This window comes from Artemia sp. Qi Xiang Cuo, chromosome 10 (genome assembly GCF_049724085.1).
Source record: "Artemia sp. Qi Xiang Cuo chromosome 10, ASM4972408v1, whole genome shotgun sequence".
NCBI classification, from domain to species: Eukaryota; Metazoa; Arthropoda; class Branchiopoda; order Anostraca; family Artemiidae; genus Artemia; species Artemia sp. Qi Xiang Cuo.
The window spans coordinates 37,599,468-37,616,340 of NC_142803.1; the positions used below are offsets into that span (position 1 = coordinate 37,599,468).

Here is a 16,873-nt window from a genome sequence, read left to right on the forward strand (position 1 = left end):
CCCTACCCCTACCCTCCCCCCCCCCCACGTTTATTCAATTTTTACTGTAAAGGTAGGCATGTTGTACGTAATTTCAAGCTAAATCACTTGTTGATTTTGATTTCTGTTTTGCAATTATAGCCTCTGATTTGTAACCAATAACCTCAGTAACCATAAAAGACCAACTTTGGTGGAAATACAGCATCATATATAAAAAAAAGTTACTAAGTGTGTTTTGATTTAAGACGGTCAGAAGTGATTTGATTGAGCTTTTATGATTAACATGTAAGCATTTAGGACTTTTTCCAAAATAATCTGTGTTAAAAAGATTGGAAATTGCTGGCCGTTGGTTGGGAATAGCCTAAAAGGTTTCGGCTAGTCTATTCACTGTTTTTATTCATTCTTCCTAGATAATCCGTGGGAGAAAGGTTGTGAGCACCTTTATTGCGGTCTATTCCTATTTATTGAACTGAATATATAGCATTCTTGTCGACGTACATAAACAGCACTTTTCCCGGGGGGGGGGCATGAAAAGTATTGATGTCCTTTCTCTATAATGGATGTATGCTTAAAACCAAGCTCCTTGTATCATCGATTTTAATTGTAAAGAAAAAAAGTTAGTAATTCCGAAGATGATTCATTTACCGCATTATGATTAATCTATGGGAGGCAACTGACATTCCGATATATATATATATATATTTATATATATATATATATATATATATATATATATATATATATATATATATATATATATATATATATATATATATATATATATATATATATATATATATATATATATATATATATATATATATATATATATATATATATATATATATCCTTTTTTTTTCGGGGGAGGGTACATTTTTCAAAATCTATGGGGGGTTGTTCTTTTTGATTTTTTTATAATTTGAATACCGAAAAAGGTATTCTTCAAAATCTCGGCCCCAATTGGTACCACTAGTCTCTCCATTACATCTATTGCCTTCGACCTACTGTATAAAGTTACGTCACTAACTTTGCAAGGATTAGAAATTGCTTGTTAAGAATATATACGCCAATATTTCTGTGTGGAAAATTGATTAATCAAATAATATGCATATCCAACCTTGATCTTTGGATTTTGATGATTCCAATTACGTTTTTACAAATTATTTTGGCACAGTTGCTTTTATTGAATCTAAACAGATCGTGATGTTTTGTTTTGCGTCAGGTTTTTGAAAAGGTTTCAAATAGTAGTGATGACGACTTTTCTTTCAGTACAAAAACATAGACAAAGAACGTGCTTGCACATTACCAGATCTTTCTCTTCCGGCGGAATCAAGTACTGCTGTAGTTCCAAGATCTCAACCAATTACAATGGTGCGCAATGTGACACCCCGAGAGTTGCGGAGAATCTCCACGGATATTAGTCAACTCTCCCCGCCCTCGGTGAGTAATTTTCTTCTTCAATTTAGCCATAGTTCTAATAAAAATTGTTTCAAATTGTTGAAAAGATGTAACGTATTACAGCGTGGGAATCAGTTTCTTGTTACAGAATAATGGGTCATCTATTCTAATAAACTTGAGCTAAGACCTCAACAAATTCCATAAGGAAGCACAAGTCGTGTTTTAGATTTAAATTAAGTTTTCCTCGTGAAAGCAGAGTGACATCATAGGTGGGTTCCGGGATCAGGGGCCACAAATTTTTATGAAATACAACATAAAACAAGTTTCCTAGAAATAGGTTTTATACCCTCATCAGAGTCGTATAATAACTTTTAATCCCTAAGATTTAAGTCCCAAAATGAGGGCCCATTCTGTGTACACTCAGTTTTTGACAATCAGTTCATACTCCAAGCCCCTTTGATAAATGCATACTCTCCACCTCCAACCACTTTTGGTAAACACTGCGTACAATTTGTTACCGACCGCCTTTGTGAACCGTGAATACGATAACCTCTCCGATCCCATTCGGTCAACAGTGCATACGCTCTGTTTCTAACCCCTTAGATAAGCAGTGATTATATTCTGTCTTCAACTGCTTTTGGTCAGTAGTTCATACGCTCCTTGTTGGGTCTCCTGTGGTAAACAGTGATAAAAATCCGTCTCCAACCCTTTGGTTTATTGCATGTCCAGTCCGTTCCTTGCCTCATTTGGCCAACAGAGTGTATGCTCGTTCCCGACTCTCTTTTCAAATCTCTCCGGACTTATTGTTTTAAATTTTCTCGGTACCTTTTGTGCCTCCCTCCGGGGTTCCAGAACCGGCATCTAATATCGCGAGTCGGCCTCCCTGATTTACGGGAAAAAGTGATTGTGCTTGCGGGAAAGCTGTCGTTATCTTCAGGTCTTACTGCGCACCATAATTTACGTCGTTTTATTTAAATAATTGTTAAGTGTGCAAGTTCGCTTTTTTGTTTTTATATGTACTCCACTTCTTTTTGTCCATCTTTCTTTTTTTCTTCTTCAGTGGGTAGTAAATAAATTATTATTATTATCATTATTATTATACTGTCCATGGCGTTTGACTTTACCAAAGTAATCTAAGGACGTCTAAGACTGTTGATTGTAATTCTGAGAATAATATGCTAATGTAGAAATTCAAAATCAAAATACATCAACATCAAAACCATAATCAAACACATAATTCACAAGTAATGTCTTGTTTTCACCGAAGTAGTTGTTTTGTCCTTAGCCCAGTAGTTCCAAATTTAGCCCATACACTTCAACATCTGCTGTTTTATGCCCAGCTATTTGTTTTCAGCCTCTATTATTTCACCTTACTAAATTTACTATTGTAAAATTTATTTCTTAAAAATGTAAAACGTCTCGATTTTGCAAGAGAATAGATTAAAATGTTATTGTGAAAAAATGAGTGATTGGAAATTGTGATTACATATCAAATGTTGCATAAAACCTAAATTGAAATTCTATATGTTAGTTCTGAAGCAAAAGAAGCTAAAAACAGTGTCGAAATTTCCCCAAAGGTACATAACAAATTTATATTAATTAGAAAAGATTATCTGAAAGTAAATTAGCAAAATGTTAAAAAAAAACTATTGTAAAGAGAAATAAAGAGCTATATTAAAACATGAAACGACCAGAAATAGGTCATATAATAAGTCAAACAAAAATCATAATTGGCAATTGAGTCAAACTTTCAAATCTTGCTTCAGTTAAGTTTTTAGGACAGTGCCACAGTGTTGCCACGTTGAACCGTGAAAATAAATAGGCAAAAGTAATTAGTTAAATTTGACCACGTTTTTCGTCTGTAAAAATTTAAACATGAACAACTTATTGATTCCCTAAGACAACTACACTTTCAAAGGAGGACCTTACTTTCTTGAGCTGTTTGGTGGTATATGCTTTAGCTTATTGTTTTGCCGATTTTTCACCCACGTTTCCTTTTTTTTTAATTTGGCGCCAGCTTCTACCAAAAACTGCACATCTACGTATAGAATTAAATATTGCAAATGTATATAGAAATTAAATTCCCAATTTTCAAGTTTTTTAAATATACATATGGAGTATTGTAAGTTTCTACTTCACCAATTAGAACAATTAGAATTCAATTTTACTGTCCATGGCAGTTTAACAGTTTAAAAATTAGCCGCTGGGCTATTGGTACCCCCCTCGTGCGTTGTATTTTAATACAGACTGTCTTTTTCTCCCTTTTGTAGAAGAGCTTTCCTGTTTAGTGTTAAGGTGTCCACCATTATTTCCTCTCGTCCTGAGAACCCCACCTGGCAGATTCAGACCAGCCTCTGCAAGCAACAATCGTCTCTTCAAAGAGGTGGGAGAATCACCCTGAAATTGCCAGCTTTTCAACATACTTTATCTCCAGAATAGCAAGAGAGCTATTACTGTAATATTACCTTTTGTTTCAAGTTTTATTAATTTTGATTCTATTACCATGGATTCAAACTGTTACCAGTAATAGTAAGAGTTCTCCTTCCTCGTACCCAAGGGATCTTCAATTGTACAATAGTCAACTTTTCATATGTCCAAGGGGATTGACCTCTTAGGGCATGATTTTGGCAGCTGTTACTTGCTTGAATCCATCCAATATCATACTGTACAAAATACCTGCCTTATGGTCAGACACTGAGCAGGGTGGCTAGTGGTTTGACGGTCACTGAAATTAACAGTAGTAGGGACCCTATTTTTGTCTACTGCTCTCAGGGACACCACAAAAAGGTTGTCATCGCTATCCCCTTAGAAATATATTCATATTACCGTTTTACCCTTGTTTTCCCCTTTCACATGGATGTGTTTTATGAATTTTAGGTAATGCTATAAATAATTTATGTGATTGTCTTTTGCTCCCTACTATTGGCTTTTTCTTAAGCCAATAACTACAGGCTCGTTGTGCTTTTAGAGGTCAGACAGTTTGTCATCAAAGTTGATTTTGACTCTGAAAATTATTGTGATCTAAAAGGGATGATTGTATTATTTAATTTTTATTGCCTATTACGCGTTTTATTATTTTAGGTGCAATTCTGTATGGGAACGCCGTCTCTGGGAATATGCCGTCAGCGTTCACCTTCGGGTAGTAGTTGCGGTACGCCGCCACCGACTCATCAACGGATGTCACCAGGCTGCTACACACGAACCATGTCTTCGCCTTTAAGACGATCAGGGAGTTTACCCACGCAGATACCTGGAGCAATGCACTCACCAAAGCTACCTAATAGCCGTTTTTCAGCACTAATTGAGGTTGACAATGGCAATTCTTCGTGTGGAAGTTCCCCGCCATTGTTTCGCCAAGGTACATTTCAGAGGACGCGATCGGACATGAATTATCTATCCTCGTCCCCCTCAGGACATCGATTTGGATCTCAAAGGGCTCTTACATATCTAGGTAGGAATTATGTAATCTATTTGTTAAAATTGGAGTGTTCTAAAGTTTAAATGATGTCTTCATATAAAAAGAAAAAAAAAATTGAGCTGGGACCAGAAATGGGACTAGAATTAAAGTGCAAAAGGTGTAATATTTACCCAGTATTTAAAGAGTACTTACTACCCTCTTACCCCTTTGCTGAATATGCTATATGCTCATTATGCTATTATGCAAAATATTAGGGTGTTTGCTGAAAATACAGGGCTTTCCTAACATTAGCAAGATCTCTTACGAGTTCAAGATTCAAATTCATATTTTGTCTTCTGCCACATGCATGATAAAATGAAACATCAGCTTAGAGAGTGGCTCTAGGGAACGGTGATCCTCTTTAAATTGAATTACCGCTGATTGCTTAAGATTTAATTTCGAGTTCTACTGCATTAGGGCCTAGTGGTTTTATCCAATTCTTGCTAGTTTTCCAACCTTATATGTCATATTAAAGTGTATCTCTGTGCATGGTGACATGCGCGTTGATACTGGAATTAGGTCTGTAGGACTTCCAAGTCTTCTATCATTTATCAACCACTTTCAATTAGCTAAACAGAAAAATAGGGTAAGAGGAAAACATTAGCAACTGCTGTGGGGGGGATGCCCGAAATAATAATTCATACTCTCACCGGAATCCATTACAGACGCTAAAGTAAGTAAGTAAGTAAATTTTATTCCGCTAGAAGCCCTAGAGCCATGGCAATACAAAACAAAATAGAAAATTCACTTTTAAATAATTGGCATTACATAAACATAACGTAGGTAAAGAAAACAGATCACAAAAATCTACCTCTGCTCTATTGCCAACCTGAGATAATAAATTAAACTTTACAGATTTTCGTTGAGACTGGCTCTTTGACAGCATAACTGTTGTGTTCCTGAGTCCCCTTTTACCGTCGTAGTTGTATTTCAGAGCACTAAAAAACTTAGATCCTCTATCTTGTTTCTCCGTCTTTTCAAAACTGATAGGAAAATAACGGCAAGCTCGTTGATCCGCCTCAGCGCATCTTTGATTTTATTGGTTTCAACAAGATTTGACCATGAAGTAAATTAAGCGAGGAATTCGTGTATCAAATTTGATGAGTGAAAATATGGTACTGTTAAATATTGTCCTGAGGCTACTGCTTTTTAAGAGTGGGAGAAGCTTTAATTAAACCGTTTTTTGGTTCCAGATGCTAAACTTACCGCTTTTGGGTTTTACTTGAGACATAACATCACTTGATATTGGTTACTCACTGGTACCTCATGGCACTAAGCTCTATTAGAATTAAATAAATAAAAAACTTTTTCAAACTGAAAGTAGGAAGTAGCATTAAAACCTAAAACGAAAAGAAATTATTCCGTATGCGAGGGGGGATGTCCCTTCCTCAACCCTCTTTACGCTAAAATCTTAAAGTTCTTTCAAATACATTGCATTCAAGTTCAACAGCCCTTGGGTTTGCTCAGCCTTTCTTAAAGAATTGTGACAAAAAACAAACTGTAAAGAGCGAGGGTTTAGGAAGGGGCAAGCCTCCTTAGAATCGGAATAATTTTGTTCATTTTAAGCTTTAATGGTGCTCCTTACTTTCAGTTGGAAAAACTTGTTTTTTCTAAATTATAATTTCCGATCGTTTTTTAAATCATGCCAGGAAATCTCCCAGTCTGAAACTTTCTTCCGCACGAAAAATCCTCTCCGTGGGAAATTCTCCCCCCCCCCCAAAAAAAAATCCGTATATTTCTCAATAACAGATACTATATGTGAGCTAAGGGCAGATTGTATAACTTACAGCCCTTTCCTAGGGGCTGTGGGGGAAGGGGCCATGTCATCCCCAAAATCATAGTTATTGGTCTTTTCAAATATGCTGAATCAAATAGCTTTCTCAAAATTTTGATCATATTACTTTGGGGGAAAGAGGGCCGCAGGAGGGGGCCTATCTGCCCTTCAGTCTTTTTGGTCACTGAAAAAGGGCACTAGAAATTTTGAATTCCGGTCAAATGAGCCCTCTGTCGATCTTGTAGGACCACTGGTTCGATAAAATCACCCCTGAAAAAAAAAAACACATACACATCCATGATCTTTCTTCTTTGAAAAAAATAGAAAATTCTACATTTTGTATATAGGAGCTTGAAACTTCTTCAGTAGGGTTCTCTGATATGCTGAACCTGATGGTGTGATTTTATTAAGATTTCATGACGTCTTGACGTCATTTCTTAAATTTCTTGACATCTAAACTCAGTTTTGTAGTTTCGGTTACTATTGAGTCGCGTCGCTCCTTACTTACAGTTCGTTTCTACAAACTGTTTGATTCAAATAATTGGTATTGTAAATAATACAGCAGCGTGTTCTTAAAGTCTGAGAAAAAAAATGCTCTTGTGGAACTAAAATGAATGTTTTCACCAATTTAATGCGTGATTGTCCAAGATCCAAATGTATTGTATAGATTGATGACGGTTTTGACTATTAAGTAGAATTAGAAGCGCAGAAATGTATCATACTGTTGTAAAAGCTTCAACGTCGTCTATTTAATTCCTTGGATGGAAAAATTTTCCTTTTTGATAGTAATCAGAAGAAAACGTGGCATGCCAAGCTATTTATTACTAACAGGCTTTGAATTAAAGTGCATCATATAAGCGTGATCAGCCCTATTTTGTTGCCTGGGGTGTATTGAAACTGGATTTGTTAAGTTGGCTTTCAAATTTTCTGAGGTTTTAGAATTAATGCACTTGTTTGACCTAACCTGAATTTATTTTTATTCATGAGGAACTTCTCTACAAATAAGGTTTAATAACAAATATGGCACGCGCACAAAAACTTTTTGATTATAAGGAGATTAAGGACACGGCAGTTGTAGACCTGGAGTCGTTTGAAGTAAAGCCTTTGGATTTGGGAATACAACTGTGCATATGGATCAGTTGGATTAGAAGGAAAATCATCAGTCAGTGACTCCACTGACCTTTTTTATTGATTGTATATCTGTTGCATCTAGCTGGCCACGTTTGACACTTTTCCTATCAAGATCATCTTATTCACGCTTGAAAACCAATAAAGCGCCAATTTAGGCAAATATTCAAAGTAACCTGAAAAGGAAGAATCCTTAGAATCAGTCGTAAATGGTAAAATACTAGGAATAAGGGTTGGAATTTATAACTCATCAACTCCACAGCCTTGGACTCTATGCTCCAACAAAGAAGTAACCACCAATAAATCCTAAATACGAATTAATGAATGAATATATATTATAAATCCATTATAATTGAACAAAAGACAGAGAAAACAAAAGAATCGATAAATTGGAAATACGTGGCATAATAGACACGCAAAGAACTACACACAACTAAGCTATTATGGCTCTCCATTGAGTGTTGATGGCCTCTGCTCTTTTGTGGCACTGTTTTAAAATCTTTTCTATGGCAGAAACCTTACCAAGTGCTAAATACTTCCTTATTAGATTTGGATTACTTGATTGTAATGACACCTCAAATGTGAACTTGAGGTGTCTCAAGAGTATTCTTATTTTAACCATTCTACTCTATTCTGATTACTAAGTAGCTACCTGAACGGCTAAACGTAAAGAATATCGGGCAACACTGCACTGACGAAAATTTAGCATGCAGTGACCTACTTAAGTTCTGTTTCGAAAAAACTGAAGCTCCGTAGTCAGGTCTTTTCTTCATATGATTAATACATAAATATAAGACTCAGCTATGTCTCTTCTTGTTGAATTTTTCTCGTTTTCTTTGATGGTTTTCATCAATATGGATTCTGAACAGGATAGGAATAGGTATTCAATTTCGACAAAATTCTCTAAATGTACGCGAGTTGATATTGATATGGATCGAGTTGATCAAACAGTTCGTGGTAACGAACTATAAGTAAAGAGCGATGCGGGTCAATAGTAATCGAAACTCTAAGAAACAGAGTCTTGATAACAGTAGACATACTAAAAGAATTGAATTTTGATGCTTATTCAGAATATGTAAAATTTATCAAATTAATGCTACCCATCAAAAGTTACGAGCCTGAGAAAATTTGCCCAATTTTTGAAAAAAAGGGTGAGAGGAATGCCCCCAAAACATCCAGTGATCTTATATGAAAATGACACCATCAGATTCAGCATACCAGAAAACCCTACTATAGAGGTTTCAAGCTCCTATGTACAAAAATGTGGAATTTAGCATTTTTTGCCGGAAGAAAGATCACGAATGCGTGTATGTTGTTGTTTGTTTTTCCCAGGGGTGATCTTACCGAATCGGTGATCGTAGAAAATGGGGAGAGGGTTCATTTGATCGGAAATCAAAGTTTTAGTACCCTTTATAAGTGACCAAAAATTTTGGAGAGTAGCTAGCCCCCCCCCCCCCCCCCACGCTCATTTTTTCTCCAAAGTCGCCCGATCCAAATTTTGAAATATCAATTTTTTTTAGCATAGTCGAAAATCTAACAACTATGTCTTTGAGGATGACTCGACCCCCCACATTGGCGGGAAATGGCTGCAAGCTATGAATTTCGCCCAATTTTTTTCATATAGTATTGTTTATTGGGAAGTGTACAGAGATTTTTCAGGGGTGATTTATCTTGTGGAGGGGGGAGATTATGTGGGAGGATCTTTCCATGGAGAAATTTTTCCTGGGGAAAGGGAATTTTCCCTTCTCTTATTATTTAAAAAACGATCAGAAATTGAATACAAAAACAAGTTTTTTTTAACTGAAAGTAAGGAGCAACATTAAAACTTAAAACGAACAGATATTATTACGTATATGAGGCGGGTCGTACTCTCCTCAATACATTAATCTTTGCGTTAACATTTTTTTTAGAACTTTTAAAAGAGCTTATTGTTCTAATTAAACGGCCTTTGTGATTTAGGAGTTATTCTGAAATAACTGGAACGAAAAATCAAACTTTAACGTAAAGAGCGAGTTATTGAGGAGAGGACTACCCACCTCATATATGTAATAATATTTTTTCGTTTTAAGTTTTAATGTTGCTCCTTATTTTCAGTTGAAAAAACTTTGTTTTTTTTCATATTTGATATGGACCTTAATTCATTTTATTGGACTCAGCCCTATTGAAGTTTTTTTTTTTTTTTTTATATCCTCAAGACCCCAAAGTCAGGAGATACCAAATGACTTCACGCTTGGATCATCACCCACTAATGATATGAGTGGACCCATTGTGTTTGTTGCTCCTGAGTTACAAGAAGAAACTTTGCTAGAGGCGGAGCATAATGAAACTCTTGCAAAATTGCAGTTTGTTTTGGCCCTGGTGGAATGTATCATAGATCTGGCAAAAACTTTGAGTTCGCCCCTGGCCGTTGCTGTAGAACACGGAATTGCAAGGTGGCTACCTTTTCTTTTTATTTCTTCCTTTCTCAATCTTGCCAGTTTTTTTTTCGCAAATTTTGACTATTTCTTTTGAACTTAGTGTTTTTTTTTTTTTTTTTTTTTTTTACCAAAATAACTGTTTATATACGAAAATGGCTAATTTGTACAGGTCAATGAGTAAACTCCACAATTTGCTTTTTTGCTTAATATACGCCATAACAATTGATGATGGCTTAACAGACCGCATAAAGGATTGTATCTTTTTAAGGGGGGGGGGAGGGAGTGTATCTTTAAAACCTTAGTATCAAGACCTAGTCGAATGATTTTTCTTATTTTTTTTTTTAAGGAAATTGGCGTGTGGGAAATTTTCCACTGGTGTATCTTTATCTAAATGGTGGCATTATAGTCGAGGACCCAGCCTCTGAAAACTGACACTGGTGTGGTCAGCAAGATGACCGCTAAACGGAGGTTGGACCCAACGTAACTGACCATGCTTATTCCGGACACGACCACTATAGTGTTGAGAAATGTTGGCGTGTTGTTGTAAGATCAAAGTTTTAGGTTTCTTCAGCTTTTAGCTACGAATAAAATGTCCAAGTGTCAAAGTAAAGCCAGAAATGCATCGATTCTAGAAACCTAATACAGGAACCGTTGCGAATTCACCTCGCAGCAGAGAAGAGGAGAAACTGAACAGCTAAGAAACTTTTAACTCAAAATGAAACAACTAAAAGAACAAATGGCTATTACATATAAGAACAACTTGTTCAAATTTCCAAACTTGTCTTCCAAGGACTCATCTGCTAACTCGTTATATTTTCCCGCACACTGGCACAACAAATCACAGTCTCTGTTCTTGTCAACACACGGGCAGGCTCTAGAGCAAGTTCAACAAAGGCAGTATTCGGGACTGGTACCTTGTGGGAAAGGATCTCCCCCCATTGGAACTGGACAGATTTTGTCTTTCAAAAAAGTCCAGCAGAATCGAGTAGGGTCAACTGGCGAAGGCCTTGGCAAGTTCGCTTCCAACAGGAATTTGACCTGTAGCAAAGAACGCATAGTGTGAAAAGAAAAAGTGTCATCTGTCGGAGGCAAGTATTTCAGTTCCCGTTTTCTCGGGTACAGGTGAATGCGCAAATCGTTCAAAGACCTGAAATCAACAGGGTCTTTGCCGTACATTGCTACGACTACCTTTTAGCAGGCAGATGTAAATTCTTCCAAGACAGCATGGGCATTGTCGCACTTTAGCCTCACAATCACGTTCCGTAGATCCTCATAGAGGTTCCATCTTTCAACTGCTTTCATAGCTAACTTTTTGCCCTTGCCATAAAAATAGCTGACGGTATCACTTCCAGTCACACAGTGGACCACTGGCAGGCAACTGAGCAAACTGTTCGGCAGGACTTCACAAAGCTGGTGAATTGGCACAGAATACTTCTGAAAATTCACATATATGGCAAGACCAACCAGCTCCTTCTTTTCAAATAGCTGACAGCAGTGATACAGAAGTCCAACAACTATGTCAGTGTCATTTGCTAGCACAGCAATCTCCTTGAAGTTTCTCCCTAGAGCATCAAGGACATGTAAAATTATCCTTGTGTCCGCTTCTTCATGGTTTGAGCTGAGACGCTCTTTGTAATCTTCCGCACTCACATTTGCTGGCAATTTCGCAACTTTCATCCGATCTGAAAAGCCTCCCGAGAGATACAGTGTCACACCTTGCTTGACGAGATCCACAGACCCTTCACAAATCTCAAAGAGAACCTCAAAGAGCTGACTTTTTGTCTTTGAACTCGCCAAGATGGAGGTCCAGTTGGACAGCTTTGAATTCCTTCCCAGCAATGTTTGTGCTCTAGCGTTCGCACCTCTGTGCTTGTGGCAACCGCTGCTGTCTTTCAAGCTGACATGATTTCCAGCGGAAATCATGTCAGCACACAGATCAAAAGAGCACACAGATCAGTGTAAAATAGACTGCAGGCACCTTTTCAAAACCCTAACACCATTTCTATGATTGTATATTTCACCATCATGACAAAAAAAAAGGCAAAACATACAAAAAAAAGACACAAAAAAAAAAGAAGAAGTGAAAAGTTGAAGCCAATTATCAATTTTTGAGATAGCCAGAAATATCTGGAACTCCCTAATGAAAGTACAAAAAATGAAGTTCAAAATGCCGGTAATTAATCAACCGCCAGAAATAGCTAACACTACTGTACGCCTAGTTTGGATATCACGTCGTTTTTCTCAAGTATTTCTTTCTCCTTTAGGCCAAAACTGTTTTTGATGTTAAGAATTAAAAGAGAAGGGTCTGGCGGATGCGACAGTCTCATGTTTGTTGGAACGTTTGTTGTAAAACCAGCCAAGTGGTTTGCAAGTGTCCCATCTCACTGTTATGAATTAATTTATATAAAAATTATTAATTAATATACTATTTACATACCGTGGACTCATCTGTCCTTTTTAGTATTTTTTATAAAAGGGGGCGGGGGGTTGATGAAATTTGTGAAAATAAGGAATTTTTTTTCTTCTAATAACTGGTGGAATAGGTGTGATGGTTTCAGGGGCGGATCCAGGATTTTTTAGGGGGGGGGGGGCGCAAAATAGGTTGATCCGATAAACTTACGTTAGGTTTCATTTTCATAACACACAGATATTTAAAAGTCATCAAAGGTCAGGGCCCTCTAGAGGGAGGAGTGGAGGTAGGTACTTCAGAATACCATCCCACAACACAATTGAGCCTGTAGACCCAACCCAGAAAGTTTCATTTTCCTAACCAAACCCCTATCCAAGATAGCCAAAAGTAGCTAAAGTAGAATTTTGCCAAAAAGACAGTTGGATCTACAGGCTAAGGTATCTCCTGGGTTGGTATTTTGAAGTACATACCTCCACTCTTTCTCCCACTAAAGGGTCCTGAAATTTGCCTACATGACAGGTAGAACCTATTGAAATTTGACAAAACAACTCTTTACCTTAATTTTCAGTTACTGGTTTCTTATTCTCTGGCTTTAGTTCTGAAAATATAATTCCTGTTATTTGAGAAGAATTTTGAGCCATATTAATGTTTTTTTTTTTAATATATGAAATGTATTTGCATATCTTTAAAACCTTAATACTTGGGATTGAGCAAAGTTGTGAAGCTGAAAATTTTGTTGTTTTAATTCATTCAAGCAGAAGATTTATTTTGCAAGGTTTCACTAAAAATCAAAGGCCAGGACCCTCTAGAGGAAGGAGTGGAGGTGGGTACTTCAGAATACCTTCCCAGGACATACTTTAGCCTGTAGACCCATCCCTGAAAGTTTCATTTTCCTAACTTATCCCCTATCCAAGATAGCCAAAAGTAGCTTAAGTAGAATTTTATCAAATACTGGAGCTATGCCCCTGATGGAAACAAGGTTAAAAAAAAAATTCAATTATTCCCCCTTCGTTAGCCTACTGTTTCTAAATGTAAGAAATAGTGCTATTACAAATAAATCATGAAGCATGTCAATACAACTGAAACTTTTAGATTCCTGAATTTATACTTTCTCACGATGATAGTTGTCACCCAGACAATACCCCTCTATTTTCTATATTTTACCCCTCTTTTTCAGAAATGACTTTTACCCCCACCCCTATTAGGCTAATACTAATTCAGGGTATATATTTGCACATTGGGGCAGTGGTGGTAAAATTTATTTATGATAAAAATGAGAGTTAGGTTTAAAACTTACCCCCCCGCATCTCATGTGTAAATATATACCCTGAATTGGTATATATATAGCCTAGGGGGGCGGGGAGGAAATTCATTTTGACAAAAATGATTATTATATTGGTTAAGAGCATAAAAAGGGCATCAAGTAGTATGTTTACTTTATTTGTAAGTCACTAATTTTATAATGGGTGAGATAGGGAATGATCATACTGTTAATTCTATAAACTGTGATCGGAACTGAACAGGAAGCTGATGCAAAAGGTTGTCAACCCCTGAAATACTAGGCTACTATGCTATAGCTTACTACTATGCTATAGCCTACTAGTACTAAGCCACGCTTGCTAGATACACTACACTTGATAAATCACTGATGAAGCCTGAAACACGCTGGCAAATACTGATATATGCTGGATGTATGAGATAATGAAATTGGCTTGTTGGATTTTGTGGGATCATTCTATCCAGGTACTTTCCCTCGACAATAGCGTTTCCTATTTAGGGCATGTATCTTGTACTCTCAGAATGGTGTTGCTCGCCGAGAAAAAAGGAAGCGAAAAGGCAGCTTTGAACTGCTATAGCTGCTGATGCCTGCGTCTGACACCGGTATAGCGGGCCTTCCCGGGATCAGCAGGTCATGCACTGTCCTTTGGTACAGAAAAATCTTGGTCATTTCACTGAACACTCACAAACTGAAATAGAGCACATTCCTTCGGGTGGGTCCCATACTATTTGTAGAGAAGTATTTATATCAGAGGATGTAGATCAAACCAGGCATAATGGGGACCATAATGCTTCAGTTCCTTAAAGGATACTTAACGTAATTTTAAACATTACACACCAAAAATGAAGCTGCGCCATTAAGCTACACGTTTCAGTTTTGCATTTTTTTTTTTTTTTTTTTTTTTTTTTTTTTTTTTTTTTTTTTAAATTCAAGGGTTTACTCAGTCTAAACGCTATTCAGTTTATTCAGTCTGTTCTGCATGTTTGAATACAGTTTTGACTGATATCTTTATGTGCAAACTCTTGAACAAAAATTATCAAAATGCGAAAAATTGACAAGCCTAATCCTGTCCTTTAAAATTTTGAAATAGAATGCCTTTTGTTGCAGTGGGATATTCAGTATTCAGGCAACAATTTTTTTTTTTTTTACTCGGGATAAAGCGAAGTTTTCATTTTTCAGTCGAGCAAAAATTGTGAAAATCAGGATTTCTTTAAACAGGCGCTTTAAAAGTTACTCCAGAACTTAATCGTTTTTGTTTGTTTTTGTTTTCATTTCAATTATGATTCAATTTGCATCTTTATAGTTTCCTTTATAATATGTACGAGAATAAAATTGCTATGGTAGTATTATTATTAAAAACGGGGGGGGAGGCGTAGTGAAGATGTTAAAGGTAGAAAAACCAAGGCCCAGGGTGTTTTCACATGGTTGAAAAATTTTTGGAGGAATAGGAAGATAAGTCTGCGAATCAAGATTAGAATATTGGAAGCTTCAGTTTGGTTCTGATTCTGAAGCATGAACACTTCGAAAATCGGAAGAGGAGCTGCTAGGTATGTTCCAGAAATATTGCCTACGGATTGTTTTGGGTACCTGGATAAATGATCGTATTTAAAATAGTAAGCTGTACGAAAAATATGGTTCAAACCGGCTTTCTAGGCTTTAATGAGAGAAAAATTGAGATGGCTCAGACATGTTTTGAGGATGAAGGATGACAGATTGCCTAAGATTGTCTTTTTTGGCCAACCGACTAGGGCCAAACGAAAATCGAGTCGTCTCGAATGGGGTGGGAGGATGTCGTTGAAAGGAAAGATTTAAGGGGAATGGTAACTTCCTGGAGATTGTAAAGAGGGAAGCTTTGAGTAGATTGGGATGGAGGAGGAGCCTGTGTGGCTTTGTTAGCCTCAGGTGGCTCGGCGCTGTAGTGAGTTGTCTTATAATATGCTTAAAGTTATTTAATGCGAGGTTTTTAAAGAACGCCGCTAGTTTTCAACCGGTATGATTGGGAGGTTACCGCAAACAATCAGATCCCTCAAATATCCCCTCCAACTATATAGCACAAAGGTGCATATACGGGGGAAGTCTCAAGGTTCCATCTACTAAAATACGGAATTTTGTGTTTTTCCTGAGAAGAATGATCGAGGATACGTGTTTATCTATTTGATTCTTCAGGGTGGTCGTATTGAACTAGTGGTCGTAGATTGTCAATAGAAGGGTTTGTCGAACGGGAACTAGAAGTTTAATGCACTTTTTAAACAACGAAAGGGATCACATAATAGCGAAGTGGAATCTTCTAAAAACAAGATTTTCCTATAGAACCCCTAAAAAATAGGAAAATAATGATCCTGGCCTTTTTTTTATTATTATTATTATTTTATACCCTCTCCCATTCAAGGAATATTTTAAGGTATTTCCTTTTTCTGGGATAATGATCAGTCTCGAAACTTCAAAATATAAAAATCCACTTGAAACTTGGACAATATGGTTTAAGGGGGGATGTCAGCCTCTTTCCCACTCGAAAAGGCATTGGTTCAATCAGTTCATGGTGAAGCACTTTTTGTAAATAGTGAATCTTGGCACTAAAAACCGAAACTCCAAAAATCAAATCTTTACTACAATATATATATATATATATATATATATATATATATATATATATATATATATATATATAAGAGTTGCACGGAAAAACGGGTTGAAACATGCAGAAGGGGTGCCATCTCACTGAAAATTGTTCAATAAAATTTTACGTGTCTGAGATCCCTAAAGTTACCTCGTAAAATGATACTAAACTTTGAATTTTTTCCCGAATTAATTAAAAAAAAAACTTTCCGAAAAATAAGGTTTTCAAAGAAAAGTAAAGGCCATTTTAAACTTAAGCTCAGCCGATACAAATACTTGTTAAAATTAAAACTCAAAACGACTAGAAATTACTATTAAAGAATAGATGAAACCCATAACGAACAGAAATTAAATAAACAATCAAAACAAGTAACATAGAACAAGTAATAATATAAATGAATAAATAGATCTTAAA

General features: G+C 36.4%; 1 protein-coding gene across 1 annotated transcript in view; it reads left to right on the forward strand.

Moving 5' to 3' along the window:
• Atg1 (serine/threonine-protein kinase unc-51-like protein Atg1) overlaps window positions 1-16,873 on the forward strand; it is a 153,689-nt gene that overhangs the window by 122,520 nt on the left and 14,296 nt on the right. Inside the window, exons 11-13 of the mRNA XM_089095393.1 lie at window positions 1,249-1,419; window positions 4,459-4,828; window positions 9,925-10,168. Coding sequence (XP_088951519.1) covers window positions 1,249-1,419; window positions 4,459-4,828; window positions 9,925-10,168 — 785 coding nt within the window. The remainder of the gene's footprint in view (window positions 1-1,248; window positions 1,420-4,458; window positions 4,829-9,924; window positions 10,169-16,873) is intronic.